The following is a 12,379-nucleotide window of genomic DNA, read 5'->3' as shown; positions in this document are numbered from 1 at the left end:
TTTCTAAAAGCAGAGGTGAGGGTACAAACTATTCGCTGAACTGAGCCCCCAAGCTGGATAGATTAAAGAAGTAATTATATTGGTCAGATTGGTACCCTTCATAAGCCAAATATACAGTTTTGGGTTCGTTATACTTATTCTTTATTCTATCGCTAGATTTATTGAAAGATCCACAAAAACTTTGGAGTAAATTTTCAAGATAATACGAGATAGTTGAGCTACTCTGCCTCCTATATGGGATGTGGGCCTTTCCATGGTTTCGATATAATTCTTATAAAACGAATCATTAACCCATTTATACTCTTTTAAAATAGCTTTATCAGATTGTGTGTATTTGCTGTAGCCCTATATAAAATTAAAGGTATTACCTGATTGTAATTAAAGTCAACTCTTTTTTCAACGTTCAATATTTTCAGATAAGAAATTCTTCTATTGACTGAGGTCCAAATTTCGTTACAATTATCTTTATGAATACTACTGCTGTTCCATTTTATACTCAAAATTTCCACCATTCTTCTAACTTCACAGCTTCTGACTTTATGATCATCTTCAGGCTTAAGGAGCTTAAAAATAACAATGGGTTTTATTTTTATTCACTGTCAAATCTGTGTTTTTTTTAAGCTTCTGAAATTAATTCGGAGGACTTTTATTCTTGCAATTAGGTTGGACTCAGAACATGCATCTACAGTTAAAGCTACAAAATCTGCATAGAAATAAATAATATGTTGATATCCCTCAAATCTAAAAAAAAACGTTTTGGAAGGAACTTTTTGACATAATTAAAAACCTGTCTATATGAAATAGTCAAAAGCTTGCAAATATTGCCCTAATCGTCTTCCTACTTTCCACGTGATTAATTGCACCCTCAATATTGTGCAAACATCGAAAATTTTCCTATTGTTTAAAAATCCTTTTTATTCAATCCCAATTTTTTTGTTGAGAATTGGTTACATTTGTTTAGCCAGTACTTCAGAGAGAATACTATACGTTTAATTAAGTTCTGTAATTAGTCTCCAATGTCTATAAATTGTCCTATTTTGTTTTTTTGTAATCAATACAATTATTCCTTTTGTCTGTTACTTAGGTAGTCGGTCGTCCTAACTTTTCCATAGAACGTCCAATTTTTAAAAGACTTCATCGTTCAAATTTGGATAAACTTTTCCCGAGACTCCGAATGAACTACAGGATTTATTTTTCGTATGATACTTTCCTATAAAGTTCTTAATTATATTTTTGGAAAAAATATAGTTTTCTTGAACAGTAGAAATTACCTCTCCTTTCAGAAAGTTGCCTCTTTTTGTTGTCTTGAAAATAGTAACGAAAGTAGTTTTACATATTTACCGGTATATTTATAATTTTTACATCACCAATATTTTTTTGAAAACCAAGGACAGATAATCTCTTCTTTTTAAAAAAAAATCTAAAGCTTTCTGCATGCAGGTGATTCTGGATCAACTTTTTCTTTCATTTATGTCTATTCAATTTCTTTATTTCTAAAAATTTAAGAGAATCTGCAAAATATGTACATGGAAAAATTGATCCATTATTGAGAACATTATCCACATAAATAGGGTATGGCCTTTTTACCTTCATATTTTCCGCAGGAAAGCCGTGAAGTTGGTCAATGAATTACTTTTCTGAGGCTTGGTATTACTTACTTGGATAAAAGAGAGGCATTAACATCTCCTAACCATTATTTTTTAATTTCTTATTGTATTTATCTTCTTATTTCAATCATTTTCGTATCCTCAATCGAGAAGTTTTAAAAAACGCTGTCTAATTCTAAGCAAATTAATTTAAGACCTGAAGAAGGTGTAGGTTTATATCATTTTGTTTTTTTACCGTATGAGTCAAAGTAGGAGAAATCAAAGCCAAGTCAAATCTTTAAGACTGAGTCATTTTCCTCCTAGAAATACTTTTTTGTCTTGACTGAATTTTTAAGGCAAGTCAAATAGATTGAACTTACAAATTAATTTTTGTATCAGCTGTGACAAGGAAGTAGGGGAGAAGGAAATAAACAATAAAATTGGAAAGAAATACTCCAATGGCAAACCTCAATTTTACTCTAGGTCTAACATGGACTTACAGTTACAACCCTGCAGTACATTTTAAATGTTAAACCGCCCTGTCTTTTTTTAACTCACCCGCATGTTGAATCAGGTTTGGAATATGATTGAATATATTTCGGAAAGGATGTTCAATACTCAGGAATTTCATTATAATGATATCTGTTAAGGAAAAGAAAATTGCTTCAGATGACCAAATTCTAAAAAAACAGGCCATCCAAAAAAAAATTCCAGATTTACATTACTACATATAATACTAAAAACCTGTAATGGAAACGCTCAAACGCGCCCGCTACAAATGGGTTAAAAGAACTGAGAAATAACAACAATGCCACATCTTATGCTCAAAAGTCAATTTTTCGACCATTAGTCTAGGTTTTATGTCCAAAAAAATTACTTGTAAGATTTTAAATAGTCAAACATATACCACTTGTGGAAAAAGTAATGAGCCCTTCTAAAAATACAGTTTTGAATAGGTGTTGTTGATTGAATTTTAAAGTAGCGACTATTTTTGAAACGCTTAGATTTTAAACCTTTGATTGATGCACAATGGTAAACAAAAATTTCATATATGTCGCAATGGGGGCAAGAAGAGCCATCATGGCCAATATAATTAAATATAAAGGACCACCTTGTACATCATGAAGGCATTAAACGTCAGCAAGTCGGGTAGAAATTGTTTGGCGGATGGGAACAACCTCAAGAACAAACACAATAGTGGAAGACTCACCAAAGTGAAGCCTGAAGCCATCATGGAAGTCTTTAAGGTCAAACCAATGATGAAGATGTCAGAGTTGGCCTAGAAGAATAAGGTTAATCGGTCTGGTGTGGGCCATGTGATCCGAAAGGCTGTAGGAAGGTCGTTTAGAAGAACTGAGAGGCCACTCCTGTCCCAACATCAGAAGAACTTTGCCTACAGAGATGTCAGCAACTCTTGACAGATGTATAAGGACAGTCAGAAAGACCAAACGTCTGGCATCTGTGATGATGTTGGAGCTGTGGCATCAAATGGAGAAAAAAATGCATCCCATTTGGTTTCTTGTTGGATATCCAAAGACGACTTCTTTATGGTGCTGAAAGAAGATATGGTCCCATAGATCACGAAAACAATGAAGAATTCCAACAAGGCCACGTATGTATTTCAGCAGGACGAGGTTCCAGCCCAAACTGCTAATATTCTACAACAGTTGATGGGTAGTAACATGAACTTCCAGTCCAAGAACCTTGGCCCCCTCAGAGCACAGATCTGAATCCAATGGATTACTATTTGAGTAGGAAGGCCTACAAAGTTCACCACCCGAATATTTATGCCCTGATAACCTCTGTTTACCAGTAGTTGAGGATCATGAAAAATGACTACTTTGCCAATGAATGCAAGGGGTTCGAGAGGCAATATAAGTCTGTCATAGAAGGTGATGGTAGTCAGATTTATAATTAATGTCCATTATTATAGTAGAAAGTATTATAAAATAAAACTTTCCATGAACAAAATCATCCTGATCAATTATGAGTATTTTAATGACTACTTAGAGGCAGGTCTCAGTATTTTTTCTACACCCGGTACCTATAAAAAAATCAAGGCTTTGAAATTCATAAATCACATTTTCAATGTAATTACTTAATTCTAATTGCAACTAAATTGCATGACAACATATTGAAATATTACTCTTGCAAATATCTAAGATCTCCACACAAATGCATTTATTAAAGATAATTACTCATTGTTTGCCATACGAGCTAATTATATGCTTTATTCAGAACAATAGTTAAACGAAAAAACAACTATATTGCAATAGTTTTAGTATTGATTCGACAAAAAACAATTAAGATAGAAAATCAATCATATTTTTCAAAATATCAGATTCTTTATTTGATAGTTATCCGTTAGTATATATTTTTATCTTATTGATTAATTCCAATTTATATAAGACATGGAAATCTTTATCGTGATTGTTATCAGGCGAGTACACATTCAATATTCTTTTTATTTTTAGTTGCAAAATTATTATTAGCCTATATTACAAATATTACCAAGCAGTATGAAAGTGGAAATTTGATAGAGAATTTGATTTTCCGAGTATGATATAAAATATTTACTGCTGGTCCCCGAGGCAGGTTGAATTTTTCCACCCAAACTTACCTGAGCATCAAGGTACGGCTATTATATCACCAAACACACCATCCCACAAGTTCTACAGGTGAAGTGTTGTACCCCAATGAAGCAAAACTAAACTTAGCTAGATAAATCTCAGAGTTCAGAATGTTGGTTGACAATTGCTTTTGTTCCTTATCTGACCAATTGTGAATCTTTGTAGATATCAATGAAGATCTTAGTTATGATTAAAAAATATAGACTTCATGGTCCCATATTTGTGAAACCTTAATCATTTGTTCATATAAACATTATTATTTCTGATTATATAATATAAAAACATGAAAAGAAGGCAAATATGTCATTTTCACAGCAATATTTTCAAGCAAGGAAATTGTCAATGACGGAAAGAAAACAAAAACTGTAATATAAATTGTCGTAAATGATTATTGTAGAATAAGTTATCTTTTAAAAAAATCAATTATTCAAATAAAATGTTGCTTATATTGACTCCTGATCTACACATTGAATTATTTTATAACTTTGTGACTATTGTAAACAAATCTCAAAGTTATTTCTTCATAGTTGAAGAAAACTTAAACAATTTGTAGAATTTTGACATAAAAAAACTTAGGGTTTACAGAGATACCAAACATGAGTAATGTGATTTAGTAACTGTATCATGATATAAATGTTGAAGTTTGATCATGATGAAGTTCTTCTTTTTATATTCTTGTCATTAAAATTAATATGGAATATACTAACTAGATATTTATTTGGAACCTGGTTCTCAAATAAGGCCTCCATACACTAGCAAAGCAAAAGTCGCAATTTGTTGTCATACAGCGAATATGTTACTGGCTTATGACTAGAATGCAGAATTGAACAGAACTAATGGCTTAACGCTGAAAGTGGAAACATAAACACACAAAAAATGGAAAAAACGCCCAAACAAGGGAATGCTAAGAAGCCTGAATGTAAATATGTGAAATATAAAGTACATATTCCCATTTTTTACATTATTAAATTAAAATATGCAATCGTATATATAAAAAAATTTAATATCCTTTTTTGACCAATTTTCCTTTAACCATTTAAATAAAAAATAAAAATGAGCACACAATTCAATTTTGTTAAGATAATTAAATAAAAGAAATGAAATAAATACCTTCAAAAAATGACAAATAAAAGCTAATTTATTAAAATATATCTAATTTTTATTATGCATATAACAAAAATAAGGATTTTGTTTAGTTGATAACACAAAAAAAAATAGAATTTACATTATAGTTTCAATTTAAATGAAATTTAAACTACCCATCCACTGTTGTAGAATATTAGCAGTATGGGCCAGAACCTCGTCCTGCTGAAATACATTTAAATGATGAAAAAAAAAAAAAAGATTAATTAATCTTTGATAAAATGAAAAAAAAAAAAAAAAACTTTCCCTCCAGGTTCCTAACTTCTTAAATAAATTCAATTCCTTCAAATTTATCATCTGCAATTTGTATCTCAGGCATGAGAATTTTTCCCATGATGTCAAAAACACTTATATAAGAGGCTGTATTTCCATTGTGCTCCTCAGATTTCAATGCTAAAATGTGTTTTTCTTCTGAACCTGGAATGAATTTGAAACTAGAGTAACCATGACTTGGACTTTCAATCTCTTCAGTATTTCCTACTCGAATAACTTCAATATCATCGCCATTCATTTTTATTAAAAAATTTGTTCCTTTTATCTCATCCTTTTCTTCATCAAATTCTTCCGTTGAAGCCTTTCTTGGTAAAAAGAACCATTTGTTATTAATCGGGCTCCAATTAACAGCTTCATGAGTTATATAACCTGGATCTGTAATCCCTATAACCTTTCTTATTGCTTCAAATTGATCCACCCAGCTTATATGCTCAACTTCACCCTCCTTGGATATTTTTTTGATATACATAGTTTTTTTACTTTGATTTATCTTAAGTCCGTGCCCACCAACAAATAAACAATCATCCTTGACTGTCATCCATTCACATTTGAATCCCTTTACCTCATTCCCGTTTCCATCAGATAAAATAACCCACGGAATGGGCTGAACATTTGTAGAAGTAATGTTTAACCTAGAAATGACTCCAGTTTTATCATCACAGGAATAGAGTTCATCGTTAAAGACAATTAAATCTGATAATTCCATGCCTTTTAATTTATAACTCAGTTTTGAGCGTACTTCTAAAACTTCATCATCGAATTTGACGGAATATTTATTTTCACCTTCATTAGTTAAATATCCACGCTTAAAGAAGCTATACCATGTGTCATTTCCCTTCTTTGCTTTAGCGTCTAAATCTGCGATCATTCCTATACGATATGATTTAGATTGTGTTGTGTAGTAAAAAGGAGCCCCTTCGGTACTCCTAATAATTAATATGGAAAAAATGAGAATTAGTTGAAGTTATTTAACTTTGAATTCTGCAAGATATGAAACGAAATTGAAATAAATACCTAGGGAGGACAAAGAGACAAACCACGCCATAGAAAAGGATTCCCGGACTCCGTAAAACGATAAAAGTTGTGTCCATTATAATTTGGTCTTTATAAATACTTAATCTTTGTCTTATATGTTATAACTGCTAAGGAAATATGAAAATTTATGCTTTATATACCCAATTCCAAAATAAAACGGGCCCGCTAAAAAATTCATCAGATTTACATCACAGCTCATAAGTCATACGATATGATTACTTGATTCTCTTTTTATTTCTTTTCTAAAACAATTACAATTGAAACTCATAAGTTAAATATTACACTCAACCTTTTATTATACTTCCATGAATATATGTTTATTTGATGAAGACACATGTCTACTCAAAAAAAAAAAAAAATCTTAGTTTGATATATGTCAATGCCACTAAGTTCTTTTACATTTGGAGAGCTTAGTTTTGAGTTGTATATATCCGTTGGTTTCTAAACATTTGTAATGTAGTAACATACAAACTTGACCTAATCGTTTATAATCCTCATAGGAGTGAAAAATTTTAACGAAGGATGATAATATAAAAACTTTAAAGAGGATAAATGTAGGTGGAACAACTTTCCCTTTCTTAGAAAATAAAAAAGGAAGATAGCTACTAAAAGGGCTGTAGTTATAACTAATAATCAAAATTCTGTGCATTTTTTTTGTTCGCCACTTTTTTATATTAAAAATATGCGTAATATTTAAAATGTCTTGGATCTTAAAGAATATCAAAGTAATGCCACATTCTTATTTTATATTTGGATTTTCAAGCAATCAAAAATATTTCTTCCTAGTTTTCTCTTTTGATATTTTTTTTAAATCAACTAAATACCCGATTAAAATTAAATTATACAAGTGTTATGTCTGGAAAATATTATTTAAAATAATTTATGACAAATCAATATTTTGATTGTCCTTACCTGAACAAAAAAAAATGGAAAAATAGTAAAATGTGAATATTGAAAATTATTTTTCTCATTTTACAGGTTGTAGTACTAAAAAGATCTTCTTACAATGCAGATTTTTCATAATACCAAAAACTGAAATAATTGGGGACCCCTTTATATGGCTCAAATAAAATGTAACTAATTGAAGTGTTCTTACCTCGTGTTGTGCCGTATTTAGAAAAAACTATTTTTTTTTTGCAAAATTTTAATTAACAGGTTAACAAAATCTTAATATTAAAAAAAATATCTTTGTTTTGTTTATAGATTATACTATATATAAATATCAAATACATAAAAAACATTTTAGTTTATGCTTAATGCTCAAGGATAATATTTTAACTCATATTCTAAAAATCAATCATTAATAAAACAACTGTAACCATTCAAATTAACAAACATTCATAATTAAGAATTACACATTCTAGGTCCCTTGTTATCTCAGAAATTCCACTGTTCTTCTTTGAAATTCAAAAAAGAACATGACCTTTAACATATATTTTTTTTTCCCCATTCATCAACTCTTTTGGGTTTATGGATATAGATGGCAGGTAGTCAACAAACACATGAAATATTATGATATATTTTTCCACAGTCCTTGCCGGACCAAGTATATTTAATAAAATCTTGTTCAGATTTGTAACTGTAAGGTAAACTTTTTATGATTAACTAATATTTTGAATAATTAATAAGTAAAAATCTTATTTGCAATCCTTGAGTGATTCTTCTGAATTTAAATTATGAACTTTTAAAACAATTGGTCTGATTGCATGTTTATTAAACAAAATTTAGGGGTCATTTAAATTTCTAAAAAATATACTTTTTTTAATATTTTGAGGAATTATATAAATGGTTGAGTCGTTTATAAAAGCATTCAAACCATTCTCTGAGGTGAGTCCCCAAACTAGAGAAATTGAAGAAGTAATTTCGTTAGTCGGTTTGGTCCAATTATAAGTCAAATATACTGTTCTCGGTTCGTACACTTCTTGTTCATTCTAGCACTAGATTTATTGAAAGATCCACAATAATTTTGGAGTAAATTTTTGAGACAATAGGGGAATGTTGAGCTACTCCACCGGCTATATGGGATTTTGGCCTTTTCATGGTTTCGATATAATTCTTATAAAACGAATCATTAATCCGTTTATCCTCTTTTAAAATAGCTTTATAAGATTGTTGCATACTTGTTGTAGCCTTATATAAAATTAAAGGTATTGGCATATTTTTATTAAAGTAAATTCTTCTTTGGAGGTTCAATATTTGTCGAAGGAGGTCCGAATTTCGTTCCAATTATCTTTATGAATACTACTGCTGTTCCATTTTATACTCAAAATTTCCACCATTCTACTAAATTTACAGCTTCTGACTTTAAGATCATCTTCAGGCTTCCAGGGGCCTAAAAATGTTATTGAGGTTTTATTTTTATTCACTGTGAATCCTGTTTTTTCTTAAAACTTCAAAAAAACTCATAAGACCTTTAATTTTTGCAATTATCTGAGACTTAGAGCTTGTTTCTACATCTGTATACAATTAAATAATATGTTGAGGTCTCTCAAAGTTAATCAAAAATCGTCTTCGCCACTTTCTAACAACTATAACGAGTTTTTTGATTGCAGATGTGAAAAGAAGTGGAGACGAGTGGCGTTCCTAGTGACAGCTCTTTTCTAAGATGATTGTCTGGCTTATAGTCCGTCCAATGAGATCGTTAATTGATGTGGTATAACAAGGTACGTACGGGGGTAAAAAAACATTTCGAAAGAAACTTTTTGACATATTTAAAAATATGCGTTTGTGAAATAGAGTCAAAACAGTACAAATGTATATTACTATTATTGCTCAAATCTTCTTGCTACTTTCTACTTTGTTAATTGCAGCTTGTATATTGTACAAACATTGGAAATTTTCCTATTACTTAAATAGCCTTTTTATTCTTATTATGAAGAAAATGAGTGATGTAATTTGTCTATAATATCTATAAATTGTCCATTTTTTTTTTTTGGAATCAATACAATTATTCCTTTTGTCTGTTATTTAGGTAAACATCCCAACTTTTCCATGGAACTTTCAATCTTTAAAAGATACAAAATGAATTAATCGTTTAATTTGAATAAACTTATTCATAGCCTCCATCTGGACATTTTGGCTTTATTATCTTTATGATACTTTCCTTTAAATTTAGAAATTTTCTTTGGAGAAGATATAATTCTAAAGAACATTGGAAATTACCTCTCATTTAGTAAAGTGGCCTCTTTTTGTGCAACAATGTTTTGGAAAGGGTAATGAAAGTAATCTATAAATCCATTTACTGGTTTGGTTAAGACTTTTTCTAATTGAATAATTTTTCAACACCTTGGGAAGAAAATCTATCTTTCTTAAAAAATTTCTTAACCTTTCTGCAAATAAATCCTTCTAACTCAACTCAATTTCTATAGTTCTAGAAAAATCAAATAATCTACAAAATTTGATCCATTATTGAGAATTTTATTTGCTTGACTTTTGTGTAAAAAAAAATTTCTTCCTATCTTGCAAAATAAACTATGAAGTTGTTGAATTAATTACTTTTATGAGCTTTTCTGTTGCTTTGTTGGATAAAAAAGAGTCATTAAACCTCCTAACAATTATTTTTTTCTAAATTTCTTTTTGTATTTATCGTCTTCTTTCAACCATTTTTGTATCCTTAACGGAGAAGTTTTATAAGGCTATTTCCAAGCAAATATATTAATGATCAGAGGGTGTTTCATATTTAAAAAAATAATTTTTTACCATATGTGTCAAGTAGGAGAAATCAATTCTGGAAGACTGAGTCCCTCTCCTCCAAGAAATACTTCCTTTCAGACCGAATTTTTGAGTCAAGTCAACGAGATTGAAATTAAAAATTATATTTTGTAGAACAGTAATTTGTGGATATTAGAAATATCAACATTTAAATATAAATAGTTTTCGAATTCTAAGAATTATTCAGTTTATTCAATACCCCAATGAATAAAAATAGAAAACACAGTACATCATTGTAATTATAACTTCATGTATATCCATACTAGGGTAGAGTTAATTTTTTCAATTTGAGAATTGTTGAGCTCTGAGGGTCAAACGTCATAAAATATTTGAACCAAATAGCAATGCTCAGAATGGTTATCTCAGTCTAAAATAAAATAAAGTTCAATTACTTTATTTATTGATTAAAATTTGAATATGAAGACTTTTTGTTTCAAGTAAAGGACAGAAAAAAATCATTGTCTGTGCATTGAGTATTTATTAATACCTTAATTACGATTTTTAAAATGGGTTTAGCTTATAGAGTATCTTTCTTCGAAAAAAGGTTGAAAAAGGTCAAATTTATCCTTAATAACCATCGTATCTACTTTCAGTAATAAATCCCCCATTTCTAATAATTTGGGAAACATCAATTTTATATGTAGATATCATGTCTTTTAAGATCAGACAGATAGGACATATAGCAAAAAATGTAATTTTTAGTAGCCTTTCCTCTTTTTGAACAATTAGCACCAGCCACTAGTAAAAAAATAATGAAATATTTTTTATTGCAAATTGATTAAACTTAATTTTTTTATTTCTCAATATTGTTATAACACCAAGAGCTTATTTGGTATTCAGGTCAAACCACTCTTTTTTGACAAAAATCGTAAAATTTAAAACCTTTCTTGCCGTTGAGCTACCTTTAAATATTTTTCATAACTGTTCAAAATTCATATACGATGTTTTTAGCCTGAAAGGAAAAATTTACAACCTTCAGAGCTCAATATTTTCTCCAATTTTAAAAATAAGCTCCACCTTAATCTATACATTACATGGAAATCAATACAAAAATTACAATAATGCACTTACTATTTTAATTTATTTTCCCAATTTAATGTTTTTTTTGCTGTCTTCCTTTTTTCGAATGAAGCTGACTATTCAAATCTATAAAATATTTTTCTGAAAAGAAATTAAACAATTTAGAAGAAACGAAATTCAAAAAAGTTAAAAATTCATGGACATTAGCAGACTTGCTGTAGACTAATCTATGTCACATAGGCCTGTCACATCAGTATTTCTTACAGATAAAATATAAATATTTTTCTAGGATCTTTATAAGAAAAAAGACAATTTTTTATTACATCACCATCATATATATATATATTAGTAAATGATATATGTTAGCTACAGTTATAAACATAAAATCACTCGGTCTCACAAGTCCACCCCTGTTAAGTTAATTGAAAAAAGAATCAATAATTTGATGGCTACCATTTTCATGGATTAAAATAGTAAGATTATTAGATGAGGTAAGCATATGCCTACAACATTGATTTATTCCTACCACCTACGCGTATTACGGAGAGAAGAAAATTACTGGATGTTAGTCACCAGCAATTAGTTGATTCTCATTTTATTTTCACTTTCAAGAAACTGTTGACAACTTTAGAAATGGGTTCCTTCCCAAGCTGTCTATACCATCCAAAGTGCCTCTGAAGTGGGTCAGAATTGATCTTCCGAAATAAAATAAGCTTTGCTATTGTCTCATTCAAAAGATTATTGGATGGTTCAGCCAGTTCCTTGATGTTTGTGAGGCAGTCAAAAATGTTTTGTAAGACAGTCCTTCTTTTGAAGAGGCATATCTTGCCATGATTTGAGCCAAGTATAAAACGATAGTAAAAAATCGATCTGTTCTCCATTATCATCAGTGATTGGGGAAATTCTTTCGTCTCTCAACTTGATGCTAGACATCAAATAATTAACATTGAAGCAATTCCAACATTTAAGTAATATTTTAAA

The 12,379-nt window shown here is 29.7% G+C and overlaps 1 protein-coding gene across 1 annotated transcript; it reads right to left on the bottom strand.

Moving 5' to 3' along the window:
* Positions 1–5,336: 5,336 nt before the first annotated feature.
* LOC121122824 (soluble calcium-activated nucleotidase 1-like) lies at positions 5,337–6,761 on the bottom strand. Its single transcript, XM_040717883.2, has 2 exons — positions 6,647–6,761; positions 5,337–6,558 (listed from the first exon to the last, which is right to left on the bottom strand). Exons 1-2 carry the CDS (start codon positions 6,721–6,723, stop codon positions 5,625–5,627), a joined length of 1,011 nt encoding a protein of 336 aa, XP_040573817.1. The 5' UTR covers positions 6,724–6,761; the 3' UTR covers positions 5,337–5,624.
* Between the last annotated feature and the right edge of the window lie 5,618 nt (positions 6,762–12,379).

The sequence above is a fragment of the Lepeophtheirus salmonis genome, chromosome 8 (assembly GCF_016086655.4).
Source record: "Lepeophtheirus salmonis chromosome 8, UVic_Lsal_1.4, whole genome shotgun sequence".
Taxonomy (NCBI): Eukaryota; Metazoa; Arthropoda; class Copepoda; order Siphonostomatoida; family Caligidae; genus Lepeophtheirus; species Lepeophtheirus salmonis.
The sequence above is the reverse complement of the archived record's forward strand: the minus strand, read 5'-3'. Positions and strand labels throughout refer to the sequence as shown.